The 25,284-nt window shown below is 38.0% G+C and overlaps 1 protein-coding gene across 3 annotated transcripts in view; it reads left to right on the top strand.

Moving 5' to 3' along the window:
* The window catches only part of LOC126815934 (protein phosphatase 1 regulatory subunit 3B), a 60,336-nt gene that overhangs the window by 22,952 nt on the left and 12,100 nt on the right, over positions 1 to 25,284 (top strand). The window contains exon 1 of one of the 3 annotated variants that reach the window (XM_050542056.2): positions 1,589 to 1,696. The exons of 1 other annotated variant lie outside the window; for it this stretch is intronic. In XM_050542056.2, coding sequence (XP_050398013.2) covers positions 1,666 to 1,696 — 31 coding nt within the window. In that variant the 5' untranslated portion in view covers positions 1,589 to 1,665. Of the gene's footprint in view, positions 1 to 1,588; positions 1,697 to 23,203; positions 23,351 to 25,284 lie in introns of those variants that run through there. One more of the 3 variants, XM_050542057.1, reaches the window with a different exon arrangement.

Raw genomic sequence — 25,284 nt, 5'->3', positions numbered from 1 at the left:
TATGCAAGATGTCTTTCTGACATGCGATATCATTAGTTTTAATACGGCAGAACGTTCCTTATTTGTTTATCTTTTTAAACAGTCCTGTCATTCGGTCACATTCAGATTTATTGCATAGCTCAAATATTTGCATAGCTCAAATATGTTCACGTATATGACAGTTTAATGACTGTTTTTGGCGTTTCTGTTTTAAACTTGTATATGGGACACACTTATATATGAACTTTTCTAAAACTTGATGAAACGTTGGTTGGATGAAAGTTACATTAATGACCATGCATGCATTTGGCAATCCCGAAACTCTCAATATGTGCATAGCCATTTTGTTCATTTCATTTTTTAAAAATTATTCATACCTCTGTATGTTTGTATGCATTGGTTATATACATTGTTTGAGAGAGAGAGAGAGAGAGAGAGAGAGAGAGAGAGAGAGAGGAGGGCGTCCATTCGACAAAAACGGGGTCCGTAGCGTATAGGGGTCTGTAGCAGAGAAAATCGGAGGACCCGGAGAAAAACCCACGAGGTTGGACAGGGAACCCCACTCCGTGTCACGTACAAGCGGGGAATCGAAATCCCACCAATTGACGCTATGACACATAGGTAAGGATAATATAGGCCTCGCCTGTTCCTTAGTAGTTTGTATCATATTAAAGGAGCTAAGTCGCTAATATTTGGGACCTAGAAATTGACACAAATAGGTCACAACGCATACAATAATGTAATATGAATGTATATAAATTGATTTACATTCAATCGTTTCTGTTTTTACTGTAATTTCTAATCAGTTAGGTTCGGCGAAATACGCCAGTATTCTCAAACGAATTTCAATCTCTAGCGCCTGGTTTTTCCAGTCTACGCCGATAGAATTTATTGGGCATGCTCTTCAGATAAGAATAAAGCGTCACCGTTTGACATGACCTGTGGAATATGCCTCGCCTCGTTTTTCGAGTCTTTTATTACAAATAGCTCTGAAACGCATTATGGTACACGATTCGTGTACCAATGGTAAAATGTTTATTTTGTCTTAAATATTAGATATCAGAAGGTTAATTTTTCCCGGTAAGATCACAACATCAATGTTGATTTAAAGCGACAAATAAATTGTGTTTTCAATGTCGAAGATTTTTGATGATATTGAGTTAGAGACTTAGCTACTTTAACCAGTATCAAGATAACTATTTCTTTATTGGTGGCGCGGACAACTATGCGGTAGATTGTATAATATATTCGGGGTTGTCTGACAAACCAAAGACAACAATAATGTTTTTGTTTGCAATCATTAAACATGCATTATGCAAGAGCTAAATCTGCCTATTGTAGGTCTTTCTTTAGGCCTTAATTGTTATATAAATTACAATCGAGGCTACGGTGATTTTCAAAATAATGTTTTCTCGGCTTGGCGTGAAGCAATTTTCAGCATATTCCCTTTACATCATCTAGTTTTTAACTATTATAGTGAGAACTGCCAGCTTTTTATCTAATCTCCCATAACGTACCTTTAATATGCTCTTCATATATCGACCAATCAGTTTGTAAACCTTCACATTACCTGACATTGGGATGACCGCACTGTAAATGACTCTATCAATTCGTTCAATACAGTTCGATTTAGTTCATGCAAAGAAAAAATTGGAAAAAGTCCAACAAACCTTCATTAATGTAAAAATGGCGAGGACTCACATCGAGCAGACAACAGGTAAGTTTTAATAATAAATGTTTTAACCATTATATCGGTTATAGAGAAAGAGGGGACAGGGGGAGAGGGAGAGAAATAGGGTTTAACATCCACTCGACACAAACTAGTTCATTTCGGGACAAACATGTGGTTCAATTTTATTTCAATAATTCGCTTGCGCGTAGGGATCTTTAGCAGTGGGAGGAAACTAGAGGATCCGGAAAAACCCACGAGGTTGGACTAGGCGCCCTTACTCCCTTGTCACGTACAACCAGGAAATCGAAACCACACGGCGTAGGGATTTTTTTATGGGGAATACATGAGAATCTACGTGTGTAAATTAGATTATAGTTAGACATAATGAAATAGTATTTGAAACCGAGAAGGATTAGATTTCCGTGTAGCGGGGATTGGATGGTCTAAGGCTAAGATGTAGACCTGTGATTAAGTTCGGGTAATGTCTCCTTTCCAACGTCGTGGGTTTTCTCCTGGTTCTCCAGTTTCCTCCCACAGCTGAATACGTCTACGCGCAAGCAAAGTGTTGAAATGAAATAGAATAATTCCCGACATGACATATTTTGTGCCGAGTGGACTTTAAACCCCATTTTTTCTCTCTGTATATAATTTCATTACGACCATACTTCACTGTGTAATTAGATTAGAGTTAGACATAATGAAATAGAATATGTTAGTCCCGACATGATATAGTCTGTGTTGAGTGGACGTTAAACCCCATTTTTCTCTATATATAATTTAATTACGACCATACTCCACTGTGTAATTAGATTAGAGTTAGACATAATGAAATGTTAATTAAAACCGAGAAAGATAATGGCATTTTGTATTGGTTCGATATGATTTGCTGCTAACAACGCCATATTTACGAACATAATTCAAAGTAAACGGGTTCAAGTTTGATTTAAACAATTTTTTATTTCGAGTACGACATAAGTATAATAGAATACTAATAAAATGGATTTGAACACAAGCCGAAACTTATATATGAATTCATCTCCATATCATTTAGACGTTTCAATACCATTAGTATATATATCTAACATAGAAAAATACAATAAAGAAATTAATTAAGGGTTTAATAAAGAGTTGGTCATTCTTGCTATAATATTTCAAAAATAGATGGTAAAAAAGAAAATATTGAAAATTTCAGTCAAATTACTTTATTCTGAACGAAGTTATGTGGGAAGTTTGGACCAGAAATAGGTATCGCCGTAACAGATGGTTTCATTGGCTAATCCGTCCCGCCATCCAGAACGCAGGTTATAGAATAACTCTTCCAGATCTTAGTGTAGTAAAGGCAAGTAAAGCGAAATTTTGAACTATAAAAAAACGAAACGAAATAGGATCTGTGTTTTAATCAGATTGGTAAATAAAGAGGTCTATTAGCGATTGAATTTATCGGTACGATAAAAACAAAGTCTCGATTATCCAATTTTACGTTTAATTATTTAAAAAAAATGTATTCCAATCCGCAAAATATCACAGGCTAGCGATGGCATCGAGAATTGATTATGGTCTGGATAAGTTAATTAAGGTCTAATTAATAATTTAGATAACATTTCGGGCCTAAAGAAAGACTTGCAATAGGCAGATTTAGCTCTTAAATAATGTATCTTTAGGTTTAACATGACGGTGTCGCCATCGAGGGAAAACCCCATATTTATTAGAACCCATATTAATTTAATACTGATGTTTCAGAGAGCGTGTGCATACCCTGCCTAAATATTAAAACATCATAATTTTACATTTTCTTGCAGTTTTAGGTAGGTTAAGTGTCATCGTGCTGCGTGTTATTAAAAAACTATCAACTTTCCGTTATCAATTTTACAAACAGTTGTCATTTTGATCGTTATATGTATGAAGCTGACAGGGTGTATGACTATGAGTAATAAACTAACTAGGACAGAACTACAGCTGTGACATTCTGGATTAAAAAAAAACCCCAACAAATCCAGACAAAATAAACCAGTATTAATGATTTTATTTATCATATACATCACCTGATGAATAGAAAATGAGAGGTCATGGAAATTAACTGATGTAGGGTTATTGCTATATGATAAGGCCAGCTCAATTTTTGTTGGGAGTTGGATGGTCGAATGGTTAGTACGTGCGCGCTGTATTATGCGGTCTGTCATTGAGTCAATTGGCGGGGTTTCGATTTGTACGTGACAAGGAGTAGGGTTGCCTGTCCAACCTCGTGGGTTTTCTCCAGGTCCTCCGGTTTCCTCCCACTGCTAAAGACCCCTACGCGCAAGCGAATTATTGAAATAAAATTGAACCATGTGTTAGTCCCGAAATGAACTAGTTTGTGTCGAGTGGACAATAAACCCCTTCTCTCTCTCTCTCTCTCTCTCTCTCTCTCTCTCTCTCTCTCTCTCTTTCTCTCTCTCTCAATTTCTCGTCATAGGTCATGAGATGTAAATAGGCCTAGCGCTAATCCTAACCCAGGACCTAGCCTCAATGCTTACTCTAACCCTGACCTAAAATCTCGCCAACAATCACGTGCTCTAACCTTATTTACATCTCAGCGACCTTGACAAAAATGGAGCTGGCCTTAACAAATAGATTTAGCCGATGTAGACAGGCCTTAGAATGTTTGCGGAGTGCACACTATATGAACCCCATGAAATGATTCATCATGCAACTTTCGGCGCTGATGCGAGGTCTGTGCATTGTGGTAGCTTCGCATCTCGTCACAGATTCTACACCGTTAAAAATAATAAGCCAATTTACACACGCTCGGTCGGGAAATATGTTGCAATTCCTCATAATCTTCATGCGGAGGTGGGCGGCCGAATGGTTAGCGTGTGCGCGCTGTATCATACGGTCTGTCATTGAGTCAGATGGCATGGTTTCGATTCCACGAGTTGTACGTGACAAGAAGTAGAGTCGCCTGCCCCAACCCTACTACTAAAGACGTGCAAGCGAATTATTGAAGTAAAATTAAACAATACGTTAGTCCCGAAATGATCTGGTTTGTGTCGAGTGGACGTTAAACCCCTTCTCTCTCTCTCTCTCTCTCTCTCTCTCTCTCTCTCCCATCTTCATACACGACATCCGGGTGTTACATTTAAACTACTTTAATGTATACCATTGTATAAACTAAGTTTACATCTTGAAGGTGAATGAGGCATCACATGTCAATACAGGTGTTTTTTTGTAAATTACAAGGATGTAAAATTTATGCTTTCTCATTATTATGAAACATGGACTTCAGCCCGGCTTGATTCAAATTGAACTCAGGTTCATCAGTTAGACATCTTTATAAATAAAATGGGGTTTAACGTCCGTCCGACTGTTCTGCACCGATTGGGATAATGAAGATGGACATAGGCAATACAGTGTGCTGTGGCGGACATTTTGTCCGGACAGCGGCTCTACGACCTACTATTATTTCGAATTCCAACTATCACGGGAAATGTTTCCCGGATTGTCATGGGTTCTCGGTTTTTTGTCCCATCCAAACGACTAGGCACTGTTCCATGACAAATTTATGAATATACAAAATAAATATAAATATTGATGTACAATCAATACATATAAACTTACAAATTAGGTTATTCATTTCTAAATGTCACCTGAATTAAGAATAATTAAAGATACAGTATGGGAGATTAGATAACGAGTTGGCAGTTCTCACTATAATAATTAAAAATTAGATAACGTAAAGGCAATTTGCTGAAAATTGCATTCAAATTGATCCACTATGAACTGAGAACTAAGCGAATAAAGTTTCTGCCTAGCCTCGGTCATCATTATTAAAGTCAGTACGTTAAACAGCATAGTCTCGATTATCCATTTAATCGTTTAATCGAGAAGGAAAGTTATGCAGTAAATCGGATCACAATCCACTTAAGATCGCAGGCTAGCGATGCTATCTAGAGTTGATTATGGTCTGGATAAGTTAATTAATGTCTAATTAATATTTTAGATAACATTTCAGGCCTAAAGAAAGACCTGCAATAGGCAGGTTTAAACATACATTATGCACACAAGCACTTGAAGGGATTAAAATAAAATTTCTTACTACTATTACAGTATTAACAACGTTTGTCACCAGCCATTTTGTTTTGACTTGTTGACGACATTTCATATGCTATCATCTCACAATAATCACTAATTCTAGCACTTCCCGTCGTTTTTATTGTCAACGATCCTTGTACAGCTTCCGATGTAATTAAATCTGCCATTTTACAGCGTTATTAATTATAAAACAACCCTAAGTGCAAAACAAACTAAAAAATAAGATAGGTTGTGTGGATTGTGGTGTTCTGAGTTTAACGTCAAATATGACGTACACAAACACTTTGCAACCCAGCACGTAACGGTGTAAAATTGAAACTGTTTGGGGTTGTTTCCCCCATGGGTCCATGGGGCCCATGACATATATTGGTGGAAAAGTCGTATCGTTTAGCTCATCCAAAACTCCCTTAAAATTACACCTATTCGGGTGTTAAGTGGTCACTAGGGGAGAGAGAGAGAACGAGAGGAGGAGGACCGGTGGGTGGGGGTAACGTCCACAAACTAGGTCATTTCGGGACTAACACGTTGTTCAATTTTGTTTCAATAATTCGCTTGCGCGTAGGGGGTTTCCAGCAGTGGCAGGAAACCGGAGGCCCCGGAGAAAACCCTTGAGGTTGGACAGACGATCCTACTCCTTGCCATGTACAACCGGGGAATCGAAACCACGCCAGACCATGACAGACCATTCGCACCCCCCTCCCCCCTTCACTAATATCATTTACACAGTTAAACTTGTTGGGTACAGCTCTATTAAACATACATTATGCAAGAGCTAAATCTGCCTATTTCAGGTCTTTCTTTAGGCCTGAAATGTTATCTAAATTATTAATTAGACATTAATTAACCTATCCAGGCCATAATCAACTCTAGATGGCAGCGCTAGCCTGCGATCTTTAGTGGATTGTAAGCCGATTTACTGCATAACTTTCCTTCTCGATTAAACGATTAAATGGATAATCGAGACTATGCTGTTTATCGTACTGACTTTAGTAATGATGACCGAGGCTTATGGGAATTTCAGTCGCTTAGTTCTCGGTTCATAGTAGATCAATTTGAATGAAATTTTCACCAAATTGCCTTTACATTATCTAGTTTTCAACTATTATAGTGAGAACTGCCAACTCGTTACCGAATCTCCCATAATGTATCTTTAATAGTTTATTCTTGCCGTTTTCATTAGCCCGGTTGGTGCAGAAAAGGACGTTAAACCTCATTTTATTTCATTTCAAATTATACATCCTACTGTATAAATTTTAAATCAAATAACTTTAAAGTTACAATTTCATATTTTCTAAGAAAGTCAAAACATAATTATTTCTGTCTTTTGCTCAATAGGTTGTCAACTCACTATTATACGATCATAGGTGGCATTCTCACACTTAAAACTCATTTACACCGGAAATAATAACACAATTACCCCCCAATTACCTCCCTTGTTTTCTATTGTCCACCATGGAGTAGTTATCTTCAAACGTTTGAATTTGAAGATGAAAATGATATTTTTGCCAATTTCTCAACTGGCAATAGTGAATTATAGGATTAATAGGATTATTCTTTAACAAGGTAGGACTGTTTATAGATACCATCTATTTTAAGGCTTTATTTTAATAAATTTTAAAAATTTAACTTAAAAATATGAAATTGCAACTTAAACTGAATCCATTTTTAACAGTGCATTAAACCTCGTGAAAGCCTCCCATGGTTGACAGTGTTTACAATATTGTCATCAATTTATTTGTTATTTCTATATAAAGTTCTAATATCATTTACTCGCCCAGTAATACTACACTTTCTGAAACACTTCCTGATTGTAGAAAAAGGGGGATTATTTTTTGCGGATTTAAAGATGCATCCCTGTGAAAGTATGGCATATTTGTTATATTATTATGGAAGGTAGAGACGCTCAATCTTACTAGCAAAAATACTGAATTCTTCGAAATACACCCAATCGGGAGGAGCTCACAGCACAAAAATGTTAGGCTCTGACTAACTGGGTAGCGGATATTCCAAGAATTTATCGTAAATGGACAACGAGTAATGGCAAATACAAGCTATACAGTGTGATATGAGGAAAATTTTGCCCGGACAGCGACACTACGGCCTACTCTTATATCGAATTTCAAATGTCAATGGATCTTTTACATGCACGCCCATGTGTACACGTGACCTTGTTTTTTCGTCCCATCTGGTAGACTTCGTCCTGCATCACTAACAAGAGGGAACCAAGTCGGAAAATCTGGACGAACTTTCTCGGCCGATGCAGGGATCGAACATCCGACCTCCAGGCTAACGGGCCAGCGTCTTACCCACTTAGCCAGCGTGACTACACCCCTCCCCCACCCCCAAGGCTACTTAAAATAGATTCTTGTGACAAAGGGAGAAGAAGACCCGCCCTCTCTTCTCACGACAGTGATTTTTAAAAAGAGACCTTGAATGTGACTTTTTTTTTTAAATACAAGGACATTTTGAATTTTGTGTTTTTACCAATTTTCAACCATTGAAGGGTAAATAATTTAATTCAATCAACCTGTCCATAATATCATTCTTATTGTATTGGAGGTTAAATCTGTAATAAACAACATCATAGGGTAGTTTTCTTGCGATTAAAATGTTTTAACAGGGTGGGTTAGTTTGATGATGCCTTTAATCCAAATATCATTAAATAGTAATTTTTAAACACGGGAAGGCATCTTTAGTTAAGATTTAAAAGAAAAACAAGTATTTTTGGGGCGTCTTTCCGCCCGGTTTATCATTGATATATAAACACATGATGCAGGTAATATATCAACAAATACAATTCTCGTACTACTGAAATGAAATGAAATGAAATGGGGTTTAACGTCCTACTGTTCTGCTCCTATACTGGGCTAATGAAGACGGGCATACGCCTTATAGTGCGCTATGAGGGAAATTTTGCCCGGGCAGCGGCACTATCGCCTACTCTTATATCGAATTCCAACTGCCAGGGGATCTTTTACGTGCATTCTAATATATACACGAGACCTCGGCGGTTTTTCGTTTCATACGAAAGACTAGACAGCTGCCCTCCGTCCTGCATCACTGACAAGGGGAAACCACGCCGGAAAATCTGGATGAACTTTCTCGGCCAATGCAGGGATCGAACACCCGACCTCCAGGCTAGCGAGCCAGCGTCTTACCCACTTAGCCACGTGATCCTCCTCGTGCTACTGAAGGTACAGCCAACACCCAACACATTCCTACAGGGCATTTTTGATAAAATTTTGAGCATTGGGGCATATGGAGGTCAAGAGAGGCAGTTTTGTAAATCCCGGAAACCTTAGACGAGTTTTGGGAAGTGAACACGGTGTGTTTGGGGTGATTTTTACCCAAATATGCTACTCTCTCAAATATTAGCAAAAACGCATAATTTTTACTTTTATAAAAAAAAAACCCGTAAAATTGTATATTTGTTTTTATCAAACGCAGGAGATAGACTAATTTATTTGAGTCCAGCTTTGGGTTTGGGGGAGACGAATGATTAGCGCGTACGCGTTGTATCATTAGGTCTGTCATTGAGTCAACTGGCGTGGTTTCGATCACCGGCTGTACGTGACAAGGAGTATGGTCGCCTGTCAAACCTCGTGGGCTTTCTCCGGGTCTTCCGATTACGGTTTCCTCCCACTGTTAAAGACCCCTATGCGCAAGCGAATTATTGAAATAAAATTAAACAATATGTTAGTCTTGAAATGACTTGGTTTGTTTCGAGTGGACGTTGAATCCCATTTCGATGTTAAACCCCATCTCTCTCTCCCCCTCTCCCTGTCTGTCTCCCCCCCCCCCACCATTGACCTGGTTTACGTCGAGTGGATGTTAAACCCCATTTTGATGTTGAACCTCATCTCTCTCTCTCTCTCTCTCTCTCTCTCTCTCCCCCTCTCTCTCTCTTTCCCCCACCATTGAAAAATCATAACTAGGCCACTGGCACCAGTCGGGTTATATTTCGCAAACAGATGAACCGGAAATAAGAATGTCAACAATTACTTTAACATGTAATAAATGGCCTTGGCACATTTTGTATTCCTTTGACCGGTTTGACTGGTTTGACAGACAGGACACTATCTCATCCGGGTTTGGTTTTTAACTTATTTTATAATCCCTTATATGTATGTTTTTCTTTCTGAGTTTCATTCACTGATCAAAGGGGGATTGGTTGCATCATAAGGTCTGTCACTGAGTCAACTGGTGTGGTTTCGATGATTCCCCGGTTGTACGTGACAATGAGTCGGGTCACCTGTCCAACCTCGTGGGTTTTCTCCGGGTCCTCCGGTTTCCTCCCACTGCTAAAGACCCCTACGCGCAAGCGAATTATTGAAATAGAATTAAACCATATGTTAGTTCCGAAATGATCTAGTTTGTGTCGAGTGGGCGTTAAACCCCATTTCTCCCCCTCTCTCTCTCTCTCTCTCTTTGATCAACCCAGTATATGTACGTTTATATTCAAGCTTATAATAATATTGCAAAGAATAACCCAAAATAATAGAGGACCGGATGGATCAATAAATTTCTAAATAAGATGCGTTTCAATGACTTGGCAGTGTACCGTCCAGGCACCCAAATTATGGAATTCTTTACCTTTTAATTTAAGATGCTGCACCAATTTATTCTCTTTTAAAGATACATTATGGGAGATTAGACAAAGAGCTGGTTAAAAACTAGATACTGTAAAGGGGATTTGCTGAAAATTTCAGTCAAATAGATCCACTATGAACCGAGATTTTAGCGATCGAATTTTCCGCCTAACCTCGATAATCATTGTTAAAGTCGGTAGGATAAAAAAAAATTCCGCCTAGCCTCGATCATCATTACTAAAGTCTGTAGGATAAAAAAACATAGTCTCGATTATCCATTTAATGATTAAATTACGAATGGAAGTCGAACAGCAAATTGGAACCTAATCCGATAAACATCGCAGGCTAGCGATGCCATCGAGAGTTGATAATGGTCTGGATAAGTTAATTAATGTCTAATTAATAATTTAGATAACATTTCAGGCCTAAGGAAAGACCTGCAATAGGCAGATTTAGCTCTTGCATAATGTATAAGTCACTTCTTAAGACGTTTTTGTTTAAGAAAGCCTTTAACTTATAATTCTAATCTAGTTTTAAAACTCATTTGTGATATCAGATTTTATTCTAAGCTACCCTGTTATAAATAAAATAAAAAAAAATAATAATAGATTTCATCTTGGTGTTCTGCGCTTCGAATATCAAATTGTGAACAGTTTTGTAAGAACTAAGAGGGTCGGACATTTTATCAGACTGTTGATCTCGAATCAATCGGGTAATTTACGATAGGAATGTCCTTATTGAGCCCACGATCTGGTACGTGCAAATTCGTTCGGATACTTTTCGATATGATCAACACGATTGCTACGACTGACCTCAATATATGATAAGACCTGATAGGATCACCACGATTACTCCACTATACCACGATTCCAATCGTTGCACGAAGCGTGATAGTGGGAACTTGATTAGATCACCACGATCAGTCCACGATTGAAACCACGATTCCAATCGTTGCACGAAGCGTGATAGTGGGAACCTGATAGAATCACCACGATTTCTCCACGATTAAAACCCGTGAGAGTGGAAAGCTAGCATTTGACGTCGGACTGTCAGGCCAAGAGCTAGGTCGTCACCACAATAGTGTTATAAACATGTCTGGTGATCATATCTCACAAATGTTAACCAGCAGTTTCCAATGACATCACAGATAGTTCAGTTGTATTGAGCTGTAGTGAACACTTGTCGGACAAGTTAACCGAGACAGTTCCGACCAAGTTGAAAGATTTGTTAGTTTGTCGGCTATAGTCTGTGTTTAGCGATTTAAACGTAAACCAGCAGTTTCCAATGACATCACAGATAGTTCAGTTGTATTGAGCTGTAGTGAACACTTGTCGGACAAGTTAACCGAGACAGTTCCGACCAAATTGAAAGATTTGTTAGTTTGTTGGCTATTATAGACTGTTTTTAGCGATTTAACGAAAGTATAAAAATGGGAGTTAAACCGCAAATTGAAGTTGAATCAACACCAATAGAAACAAAATTACATCAGTCGGAATACCCCGAGGACTTTATCACTAAAGGTCAGAATTTATATCCATTTTCAATTTCTGGAGATCACGTAATATTTAAGGAAAAAAGAAATGGGGTTTAACGTCCTACTGTTCTGCTCCGAACTGGCTTAATGAAGACGGGCATACGCCATACAGTGTGCTTTGAGGCATTTTTTTAGCTATATATGACCTGCTCTTACATCGAATTCGTTCGGAGCAAAACAGTAGGACGTTAAACCCTATTTCATTTCATTTCATTTACATCGAATTCTAACTGCTAAGGGTTCTTTTACGTGCACACCTACATGTACACGGGACTTTGATATATCGTCCCATCCGAACATTTTTCGACCCATTCCTCATATCACATCGAATGGCGTATGTCCGTCTTTATTAGCCCAGTAGGAGCAGAACAGTAGGACGTTAAACCCCCATTTCATTTCATTAACCCTGTTTGTTCAAAAAAGTAGTCAACTGGCGTGGTTTCGAATCCCCGGTTGTACGTGACAAGGAGTAGGGTCGTCTGTCCGACCTCGTGGGTTTCCTCCGGGTCCTCCGGTTTCTTCCCACTGCTAAAGACCCCTACGCGCAAGCGAATTATTGAAATAAAATTAAACCATGTTAGTCCCGAAATGGCCTAGTTTGTGTCGAGTGGACGTTAAACCTCGTGGGTTTTCTCCGGGACCTCCGTTTTCCTCCCAATGCTAAAGATCCTTACTAAGTATTGAAATAAAATTGAAGCATATGTTAGTCCCGAAATGACCCAGTTTGTGTCGAGTGCGCGTTACGCCCCCCCCCCCGCCTCGTTTTCCCGGTTGGTGCACAAAAGTAAGAATCTAAACCCCATTTCTAGAGCCTCTGCCAGGGCAAAATTTCCCTCATAGCACACTGTATGGCGTTTGCCCGTCTTCATTAGCCCAGTATAGGAGCAGAACAGTAGGATGTTAAACCCCATTTCATTCCATTAATGTTTTAATGATCATTTTTCAATAACCATTACCTGGTTTTAAAAATGAAATAAAAGAATGGTCTTTCCTGTTGCCATGATCCACATGCCTCATCCTGTTTTATCATTTGCATAAAACAATCATTATTTGCATAATCGGCTTATAATGCGTCTTGCATATAGGACTCGGCCTTCAACTTCGACCTTCAACAGTACAGATAGGTTGAATTTGTAATGTGCATAATATAACTACACTTGCCCTATGTATACTAACAAGATTACATCGTGCATAATGCATGTTTTAGTTGGATGATATTGAGTTAGAGACTTAGCTACTTTAAATGCCTAAGAAATTTATAGGGGATGAAGAATTGAGTAATGCCCTTGGAAATTGTGGGTTCACAAAATACAGAGGCTACTGAAAATCAATAGGGGAAGAATTGAGTAATGCCCCGACTCACTAACCGCGAGTTCCCGTGTTCGATCCTGGTGTTGCCGAGAAAATTCTTCTGGATTTTCGACAATGATTTCCCCTCGATACCGTCAGAGATGCAGTATGGAGAGCCTGGTAGGGGAAAAGTGCACTAGTGGTTCAGATGGTATGGAAAACCGTGGCCGAGAGAGAAAGAGAGAGGGGGGTCATTTGGGGGCTAACATATTGTTCAATTTTTCTATTTCAATAATTCGCTCGGGATCTTTAGCAATGGGAGGAAACCGGGCTCGTTGAAGAATCCGCCACTAATAAAATTTGGTGATGAGTGATTGGAGTTTCTGCTGTCCGGGCAAACTTTCTCATAGAACATTGCAAGGCATCTTCATTAACCCAGTCGGAGCAGAACCATTGGCCATTATGCTGTATTCGTTACTTCTCGGTTTTATGGAAAATACGACTAACGAATTGGTAATTCGCGTTCGTAACTACAAAAATTGGCTCGGAAGTCGTGATTTCTACTGGAGAACTGGGGTAGCTAAAATTATATCGAGTTCACGAAATATGACGTATAAGATGGCAGTCGAGGTTACAAAGTTGAACGTTTTGAACAGGGGCGTACATAACGATTTTGTTTGGGGGAGGGGGTGTTTAGCCAAAATGCGACCGACTGATGCCCATACCCCTAGTCAGGAGCCGAGCACCACAGGTGCGAGTTTTGTAGGGGCCCTGTGCAGTAGCGGATCTAGATAAGGGGGGGGGGGGGCGCAACCCCAGTCACAATTCCACCCCACAATGAATGTCAACAAAATACTGGCTATAACATTAAGCGTCCCGGTAGAACATAGGTGGTATTGTATAATTATATAGTTGTTCGCCGATCGTGTACCCCCCCCCCTCCCCCCCACACACACATTTACGCCCCTGGTTTGAATGGTAAATTACTATTTTTGTAGTTATATGTTTGTTGTGGATGTGCATATCGATCTGAATACGTGATTTATAGAATTTTACATATTGGGATACATTTTCTGAACAATGACAAGAAACGCATTAAACAGAAAACGAGAAAAATACCCGGCTTTCCATATTGTACTAACTTGTTATTGTACCGTAGATCTACGACAGTTCAGGTTTTAGGACCGTACGGACTATATCAACAAAAATGTTTAAGTGACTGTGGTTTAACGCCCAATCGGCACAAACTAAGTCTTTTCAGGATTAACGTGCTACGTTTCTTTGAATTTAAAATGTCTACATACCTTAACAATTAATTAGATATTACCAGTAGGCATATGCTAAGCTAATTGATCGTGTCGCTAATCGACAATAGACTTTATCTAATTTTTCACGGCTTAATGTACGATAAATTGTACTTAGATTGATTATTTAACATTTAATTAAGAAAAATAGAATCTAAACTAAAATAGACCATCAACGGAATATGTAGATTTTTTTCTAGCTTGGATGTAATTGGAATTAAAAGAAGCCCATCAAAAGATTGACTAATATTTAAGGGTTACACTGGCTTGTTTATATCGTTTGCATTGGATGCCGAACGATGATAAATTTTCAGTTCATCATATCTTTGTAAATACTGAACTGATATTCCTTTTAGCGATTTAAATTTCACAAATGATTATTAGGGGTTTTAATAATCCTTAAATGGATAATGAAAGCCATGTTGATTTTCCCACTTGTGCACCCGAACACGACAAGTGTGGTATTTACTATTTCCTAGTGGGAAACACCATATTTCCAAGCGGTAACGACTACAGCATTAGCGATTTAAATTTCACAAATGGTTATTAGGGGTTTTAATAATCCTTAAATGGATAATGAAAGCCATGTTGATTTTCCCACTTGTGCACCCGAACACGACAAGTGTGGTATTTACTATTTCCTAGTGGGAAACACCATATTTCCAAGCGGTAACGACTACAGCATTAGCGATTTAAATTTCACAAATGGTTATTAGGGGTTTTAATAATCCTTAAATGGATAATGAAAGCCATGTTGATTTTCCCACTTGTGAACCCGAACACGACAAGTGTGATATTTACTATTTCCTAGTGGGAAACACCATATTTCCAAGCGGTAACGAATACAGCATTAAACCCGATTTCATTTTAAATCATATAAAACAATACGAGATCAAACTACGTAAATCGAAGAGAAAAACAGGACGCATTTTGATGTGAAATTGATAAGTTATCAGTATTTGTTGAGCTATTATCACTTTGATTTGAGCTATTATCACTTTGATATTTGTTTTTGGCTACTATTTTCTATATTGTTCTACAGTGTGATAAACTCGTCTGTTGCATGGTGATGACCTCTGGCTGAGAGAGAGATAGAGAGAGAGAGAGAGGGAGAGGGAGAGAGAGAGAGAGAGAAATGGGGTTTAACGTCCACTCGACACAAACTAGGTCATTTCGGGACTGACACAGTTCAATTTTATTTCAATAATTCGCTTGCGCATTAGGGTTTTTAGCAGTGGGAGGAAACCGGAGCGCCCGGAGAAAACCCACGAGGCTGAACAGGCGAGCCTACTCCTTGTCACGTACAGCCAGGGAATCGAAACCATGACAGGCGACCCTGTTACTTGTCACGTACAACCAGTAAATTAGAGAGAAAAACAAGACGTATTTTGATGTGAAATTGATATCAGTATTGTCTGAGCTGTTTTGACTACAGTTTTCTATTTTGGTTTTATTGACAATCACTAGATAGATCTCGCGTGTGTATGACCGATAAGAATCAACAGCTATCACATGATACGTCAGTCCGTAAATTGTAACACCGCTGTATATACGCTATTTTACCTGTATTATGCCTATGGCGTCAACTGTAACACCGCTATCTATACGCTATATTAGTATATTATCTGTATTATGGCGCTAATAGAGAAGTTTCGCAACTTAACAGTTACACTTACGTTTACATTTAGATAAGTGTAAGTGGAAACGGTACATTATGACGTTTCGCTAAATTCACACTTACAGTTACACTTAGTACGTGGCGACACAAACTTGGTCCACAATATCAATACTGTCTAATACAATAGGCCTTCATCACGGGTATTTTGTTAAAGATGAGATTAGTAATTCATGTACATGTTTTGTCACAGCCTCGTCTTATTTTGTCTATATGAAGGTGAAGGTCTTCGCTGTAGATTTAGTTTGTGAAAAACACGATTCAGAGAAGACTCGAATATAGAAATTAAACAAGGTTTAGCTAAGTGTCAGGCGCGGATCCGGGGGGGGGGGGGCAGGGGGCCTAGCCCCCCCCCCCTCTCAGCAAATATTATTTTTGCATTGTCTCCGCCCAAGCAATTCCTAAGGTTGCAACATATACAATTGCTCTCGGAATGAGGCCCAACGAAGACTCTGGGGGACTACACCAAACCACTAATGCGTGTGGCACTCTGATGATTACCCTTTGCTCCAATGTATGCCCCCCCCCCCCTCGACAAAATCCTGGATCCGGGTCTGAGGGTGGTGAACTTACTTACAGTTATGGCGGCTGTTATTCGTCATACGTCACTAAAACTGATGACGTTTATCCGTCTAATTGTAAATATTTAAAGGTAAAGTTACGAAACCTCTCTAATATCTTTATTTATCAATAAATATTTACGAGTCGGTGCAGACAAGTATGACGTTAAATCACTTGTCATTTCATTTCCTGGCAAATAAATTAAAAGTCGTTTAAATTGTGTATTAACAAAAAAAGTTATATGTAATTTTTGTTGCTTAAATGTGCGTTGGTTAAGATTAGATAAAGAGTTGACAGTACTCGCTATAATAGTTGAAAAAAAAGAAGTTTTCAGTCACATTGCTTCACTCTAAACCGAGATATTAGCGATTCAAGTTTAGGCTAGCCTCGAACCTCATTACTAACTTTGGTGCGATAATAAACCAAGTCTCGGTTATCCACTTGGGGTTTGTTACTGTTTGAAGCCGTCGTCAATGTAGGTGACTGGACCAATCAAAATCCATGTATTGGTACACATAGCCCTCACCGTTGTGTGTGTTGCATGATGGGAACTTTAAAATTTAAAAAAAATATTATGCAAGTGATTCTAGTGCGTTAAGGGAATGGGGAGGGGGCTGGATAAACTGATCTATATGACGTCATGCTTGTTCTCTCATCACGGCGCTATATCGGCGCCCATGTCTCATTAGAGTTTGAACGTTCGAAGGAAGTGACAGTGACATATTCCCAACTAAAGCCCTGTTTACACCTGGCCGCGATAACGGTGACGTTCTCGGCACGGTACCAGGCCGCGATAAATTTCAAGAAATTGACCCGTTTATATTACTCTAAATTAACCGGTCTCGGAACCGTGTCAGGTCCGTCAAATGTGGAACTCTTCTTTCCCATGCATACACTCCATTTCAAAAGAGTTAGGGTGAACGATTTTCGTCCAGGTCGTGGCAAAAACTCCAGGCCTATAGACATGTGTAGAATTTTAGTTTTGAAATGTCATTTTCTAAAAGAAAAAAAATAAACACCCTTCTGAAAATATTCATTAACCCAACAAAAATGTGACTTTGCTTAGACTATAATTTGCAAATTCTGAATCGAAGTATATTTTAATTTTTTTATAAAATAAACGCATAGCAAATGCATGAATTTTAATGGTTGCTCAATATAGTTTTTCTAAATATAGTCTTTTTTCCCACTGAATATAATACTGGTGCCTTGGATGTAACGAAAACCCGAGGTCCCGTATACACATTAACTTAAAAAAAAAAAAAAAAATGATAGCTGGAATTCGAAATAATAGTAGGTCGTGGAGCCTCTGCTCGTGCAAAAATGTCCTTCCTATAGCACACAGCATGGCGTATGCCCGTCTTCATTAGCCCAATCGGTGCAACAAAGCATGCCTTTAAAACCAGTTCATTTTATTTCGTATATTTTAATATGTTTACTTACCTGGTTTACGTTATATCGCTGAAAAATGACAATTCACTACAAACAAAAACAAACAATTCATTACGGGAAAAAACCCTATTCATTACGATAACAATTCATTACAGATAAAAATAACAATTCATTACAAACAAAAATAACAATTCATTACCGGGGAAAAAAGTATTCATTACGATAATAATTCATTACAGACAAAAACAAACAAAAATCATTACAGACAAAAATAGTACTTGATTAATAATTCATTACAGACAAAATAACAATTCGTAACAGAAAAGATAATTAATTACAGATAAAAATAGCAATTCATTATAGATAAAAAAAAATCAATATTCATTACGGAAAAATAGTTATTCATTAATAATTCATTACAGACAAAATAGCAATTCATTTTAGACAAAAATAACAATTCATTACAGAAAAAAAAAAGTTATTTTCATTAATAATTCATTACAGACAAAATAGCAATTCATTATAGACAAAAATAACAATTCATTATGGACAAAAATAACGATTCATTACAGACAAAATCACGATTCATTACAAAACAATTCATTACAGACAAATTAATAATTGATTTATGAAAAATCATAATTGAAAATAAATAGCAATTCATTACAGACAAAAATGACGATTTTTTTTCGACTAAGTAAGCGTTCCTCTTAAAAATTTTAGCAGAATAAAAACATGTAAAACAGATTTATCCTACCATAACCAAAGCTGTGTGTAGATATATAATATATAGGACTTTGATCATAACTTGCGCAGACTTCTGAACAGACCGACGTGTCAAAGTTTAGCGAAGCCATAGCTACGATTGTGACGTCACGTTACTGTATCGTCGGAGTTGGTTGGTAGCAATGTGGTGAAGATATATGTGATGATCTGTGAGATGTTAAATATGAATGTAATAAGGTACTGATGTTGTATTGTTATTCGGGGAGCCACGGCGGCTAAGTGGGCAAGACGCTGGCTCGCTAGGCTGGAGGTCGCGTGTTCGATCCTTGCATTGGCCGAGGAAATTCATCGGGATTTTCCGACATGGTTTCCCCTTGTCAGTGGTGCAGGACAGAGAGCCTGACAGGGACAGCTGTCTAGTCGTTCGGATGAGACGAAAAACATTGGCGTGCACGTAAAAGATCCCTTAGCAGTTTGAATTCGAGTAGGTCATAGTGCCGCTGCCCAGGCAAAATTTCCCTCATGAGTCATAGCACACGGTATGGCCTATGCCCGTCTTAATTAGCCCAGCCCTGTTTCATTTATTTCCTATATGGTTGCCTGTCCAACCTCGTGGGTTTTCTCCAGGTCCCCCGGATTGATCCCACTGCTAAAGACCCCTACGCGCAAGTGAATTATTGAAATAAAATTGAACCATGTTAGTCCCTAAATGACCTAGTTTGAGACGAGTGGACGTTAAACCCCATTTCTCTCTCTCTCTCGTCCAAAATTTTCTTCTTAGGCCCCAGGCACTGTAAGGTAACTAGACAGTGTTCTATAATCCGCTTAACGTCAATCCGAGTCATTATTGATAATTACCTGATGGGTCATACTTGACGAGCTTTATGGCTTTTGAAGTAGTGCATGAAATATTACCTATTATAAGTCGATGATGATAATTGATTGAATCCCATCCAATTTATCAGGTATATTGTGATTTAACAATATGTTATAGCAGAGGTAAATTCTATCATATAATAAAAATGTCATGAAAACTATATTGATATGCTTATTAATGGTAGTGATCCATTGAATGATTACCTTCTTACGAATATTGAAATAATTTTACGTAGAATGTATTAATTTAATATCTGCCATTGGAATAGTTTGGTATAAATGTTAGCACGTGCGCGCTGTATCATAAGGTCTGTCATTGAGTCAACTGGTTTGGTTTCGTTTTCTCCGGGTTCTCCGGTTTCCTCCCACTGCTAAAGACCCCTAAGCGCAAGCAACTTATTGAAATAAAATTAACCATATGTTAGTCCAGAAATGATATAGTTTGTGTCGAGTGGACGTTAAAACCCATTTCTCTCTCTATCTATCTCTCAGCCAGAGGTCATCACCATGCAACAGACGAGTTTATCACACTGTAAAACCTACTACAAAAGCAAAACAAAACAAAAAAATGTTACCTAGGTGTGACTTGTGAGTGTGTTAGGAGTGTTTATTAGCTAGATGTGGATGTGTTTAGTAAATGTTAGCTAGACGTGGGTGTGTTTATTAATTGTTAGCTAGACGTGGGTATGTTAGGGGTGTTTATTAAATGTTAGCTAGACGTGGGTGTGTTAGGGGTGTTTATTAAATGTTAGCTAGACCTGGGTGTGTTAGGGGTGTTTATTGAATGTTAGCTAGACGTGGGGTGGGTGTGTTTATTAAATGTTAGCTAGACCTGAGTGTGTTAGGGGTGTTTATTTAATGTTAGCTAGACGTGGGTTTGTTAGGGGTGTTTATTAAATGTTAGCTAGACGTAGGTGTGTTAGGGGTGTTTATTAAATGTTAGCTAGGTGTGGGTGTGTTTATTAAATGTTAGTTAGGTGTGGGTGCGTTTATTAAATGTTAGCTAGACGTGGGTGTGTTTATTAAATGTTAGCTAGATGTTAGAGGTGTTTATTAAATGTTAGCTAGGTATGGGTGTTTTAGAGGTGTTTATAAAATGTTAGCTAGGTTTGGGTGTGTTGGGGGTATTTATTAAATGTTAACTAGGTATTCGGAATGTTAGTTGTGTTTAATAAATGTTAGCTAGATGTGGGTGTGTTTATTAAAGTGGTATCAGACGTTCTATACTTTTACGTCATCTCATTGGTCTCAAAGATTTAAAGGGACAATAACGCTCTTGCTGGCTTGAAAGCTCCAGAAAATAAATAATATCTCTATCTAAGTACTAGATGTTTAAGTGTCCTACCTGTTGTGTAAATTATCCATTACATCCTATTTTACTTGTCCAGAGGGTTCGAAAATATTTTTAAATCGAAGTTTCATTTGAAAAGGTTTACGTTAGACGTTTCAAACCATGATGTTGAATTTTTCAAAATTTTTAAATAAGGTGTGTTAAGATGAAATTTGTATCATCAATTAATTGAAATATTCTGAAATAGTACAATTTGTTGACCAGAATAAAGATTGAGACATATTATTCAGTTACAACAAGAGTGGTATTGAGCCTTTAACTACTTGACAGTTGGGATTCTGAATTATCACCAATCTGATTGAAACACAGATCCGATTTATTTTCGTTCCACCTCGACATAGAACGTTTCTCGTGATTCGGGTTTCCCCTTAAACTGAAGTCGTGCAGGATGTGCTCATGTCCGTTGGCATTATCCCGGTTAGAGTCACCTGGAGTGGTTTCGATTCCCCGGATGTACGTGATAAGGAGTATGATCGCATGTCCAACCTCGTGGGTTTTCTCCGATTTGCTCCCACTGCTAAAAACCTCTACGCGCAAGCGAATGATTGATATAAAATTAAACCATATGTTAGTCCCGAAATGACCTAGTGTGTGTCGAGTGGACGTTAAATCCTCTCTCTCTCTCTCTCTCTCTCTCTCTCTCTCACACACACACAGTATAAGTTATTGTCAACAATAAATAAATGGAATATATAACTATTACCAAGTAATGCTATTAGTAAACATGGCATACAACTGGCTAAACACAGAAGTCTATATACAGTTCATCGACCCGTGTGTGTTTTTTTCTAAAATGGGTTGCGAGTTCACGACGCTGCGTCATGGTCGGTGACCTAATACATTACACCTTGATTTCTCTACTTCATTGATAAAAAAAGTCACCAAAACAACATAAAGGAACGAACACTCCTTCGTGGGTCAAACATTTGTAAAAATGCTTATATCATTTCCTTTATTTTTCTGTTAGTTTTTTACTTTTTTTTAAAATAAGTTATGATTTTTGTTTCTCAGTAGGGTGTATTCATATTCATTCACGAGAAACTTTTATAAAAATGGCTGTTTAGTATATTGTATACTGTGATAGATCACTCACTACATAATAACTGCATTATCCAGTCATTCCTTCAAACCAGATTTTTCCTGTCAATGCTTGGTAGGATAGATAGGTTGGAAATTTATAATAACTATTGGTTGACAGTATGCACGAAGATGGCCAATCTTAAAGGGCGTATGGCTGTATTTTTTTGAAGCATAAATGGGTCTAAAACCACATATTAATGTAATATGAGTCTATATTTAAAGTGATTTATATTCAATTTAAAAAAAAAAAAATGTAATTTCTAATCATTTATGTTCGGTAAAATACGCGAACAGTCATAACTGAACGACAATAGTTTACGCCTAATTAGCCCATTCTTCACGTTTTTAATTAATATTTTATCATTTGTGAATCAGCAGCCATTACTATTTACTGCCGCATTGTAATTTAGGTTATGTATTTCTTTGTTTATTCCTTTTGTGCCCGAAATGATAGGGTCCCCGACTCGTGTGCGGATTTTAAAATGTTCATTAAATATTGGATATTAAGATCCAACATTTTCACAAGATAATAACATCAATATAGATTGGATTGGACCAACATTTAATTCTAATTTTCGTTTTTAATTTCGAATATTATGGAAAATGTAGTACGTGTTATTTACAGGGTATTGCTTACAGAATTATCCCCGCGAAAGCAGACAACATGCCATAAAGACTCACAGAAAATGATGTCATAGGGGGGAAACCCATAAAAGCTCCTGTAATCGTCAACCACAAATTACGCTGTCTTAAACATAGTTGCATCATCAACCCACAAATGAGTACATCCGCTCAAATTTTTTCGTCGCATGACACCCGGATAAAAATAACTATGTTATGATGAAATACAACAATAACAAACAAAAAAGTAGACTTGTTTTTCGTGAAAACGTTGACTTCCATTCCTCCAACACATGCAAACTGAGTCTTTACTGCTACACTCAGCGTGATTTGGCTTCTTGAACGAGCCTTGCATTCGGTTTCCCTGTGATCATGCCTTCGCAAAGCAAGGTCAATGTCGTTTGGTATTCAAAGACTTCCCATTGGTTGATATGCATCGACTCATCCTCTCCATTGGTTAGCTATTTACATTTGGCCGTGCTAACTGACAGCGTGTCACGTGGATATCGTCCTTGAGCTATAGTGTCAGTGAAGTACCGAGGGTTCACACAAATATACTAAAATTACTGGGTATCGGATGTTAGAAAGAGCGGAGAGCAAGACACATTTTAACGGATAATAGTTATACAAAGGTAGGCGAAATATTGAATATAAAATGATCTATCTAAATCTTGATTATTTTGTGTTTAGCCTAAGAAATATGGTTTATTATTATGCCGACTGTTTTTAGATCTGAAGCTGTCAATACCATTAACAACAGCTGATAGAACGGAATACAACACGGTGGGCAATATCAACGTTATGAATGAACAGTCTTAGATCTGCCTAATTTGGTGTTATGGCTAGCGGCTATTGTATGATGGTATATAATATATATTATATAACACCAAATAGTAAAATAATTAATTGTATTGAAAAAAAGTTAGGCTATATTACATGAATTTTATTAAAATATTTCAGCAAGTTGCGTAATGTTTATATTTTTTTGTGCTAATATGATTTCATATTGGTTTCAAAATGGAGAACTATATTGATTTTGTTTAACGTCTACATGTGAAAATCAATATCGAATTATTTTGTCATTTATTTTTTTGTCGAGTATTTTCAATTAGTCATTAATCATTCCGTTATTGTAAATTATGCATACCGCTGAACTATTCTTTGAAATGATCAACATTAAATTGGAGTCCAGGTTCATGAATACTGACTGCCATGTTGGTGATGTTTAAATAGTTCCCCTAGGAACTGTCGTCTGATCAGAGGGGGGAATGCTCACTAGTCTGCGGGTTCATTAGTCCATTGATATCTATTATTAGGGTTAGGGTTAGGGTTCATTAGTCCACCCATATCTATTACCAGGGTTTGGTTAGGGTTAGGTTTATTGATACCCATATTTATAGCATTTCTTATAGCGGCGGACTAGTAAACCCTCTCGATCAGAGGCCGTTCCTAAAGGAGCTGGTGTTTAAATAACATAGAACGATCTAAGCCTAACAAACGGATTCAAAAGGATTAAGAAAAGGTTTGGTTCTATATTAGATTCCTCGTATTACTCTATATTCGATGTGATGAGTCGTGAATTTACAGTAGTAGATGATTGAATCCGGTATCTAGGACGGACATTGAATCATGTTGGTGGCTTTCATTTCCTGCTCTGCTCTTAAACCCCCCTGTGAATCAGAAGATCGTAATGAAATGTTCGAGTTCTGAATCGTTAGTTCGTTCCCGGAGTTTTACGTCCACTTCCACCAAGGGTGAGAGAGAGAGAGAGAAATGAGGGGTTAACGTCCACAAACTAGGTCATTTCGGGACTAACATATGGTTTAATCTAATTCAATAATTCGCTTGCGCGTAGGGGTCTTTAGCAGTGGGAGGAAACCGGAGGAGCCGGAGAAAACCCACGAGGCTGGACAGGCGATCCTACTCCTTGTCACGTACAACCGGGGATTCGAAACCACGCCAGTCGACTCAATGACAGGCCTTATGATACAGCACACACGTGCTAACCATTCGGCCATCCAACCCCCCTTCCACCAAGGGTGATACCGTAGACAAGTGGGTTCTGAAGGGTCTGTATGTAATTTAATGGTAAGACAGTTCAAGAAATTATAAAAGGGAGAACACTTCTAACGCAGACAGACTGGTAGTTGATTAAATTTGGACGGCCAATGCTCTAGTATAAAGGGCTTTAAAATGTCGCTTCACTCACAGCTTATAAATTCATAGCGATATATTGTGTCCAGAAACGAGGCCATAATATAGGATGGTAGCGAATTGCGACGGAGTTCAATACACGCGAGATAGTATGAATAAGCAACATAATTTATCGCTCTCCTAATTTTGACGGGCATGTCTCAATGCTTCCCCCACTCACCACAAACACACTCCTATACAAGATAACACGATGGTATGGACATTGTGAAATGTGATAACGGTATTTGGATACTCAGCATTAATTTATTAAAGGTCGTGATAAATAAGAGGAAATAAAAATAGAATGACGTAATCACCTTATGTACATTTATGAACATCGATAACGGTCTATCAGGATATACACGAGTGACTC

This window comes from Patella vulgata, chromosome 3 (genome assembly GCF_932274485.2).
Source record: "Patella vulgata chromosome 3, xgPatVulg1.2, whole genome shotgun sequence".
Taxonomy (NCBI): domain Eukaryota; kingdom Metazoa; phylum Mollusca; class Gastropoda; family Patellidae; genus Patella; species Patella vulgata.
Note: the sequence above shows the minus strand (reverse complement) of the source record. Positions and strands in the feature narration are given on the sequence as shown.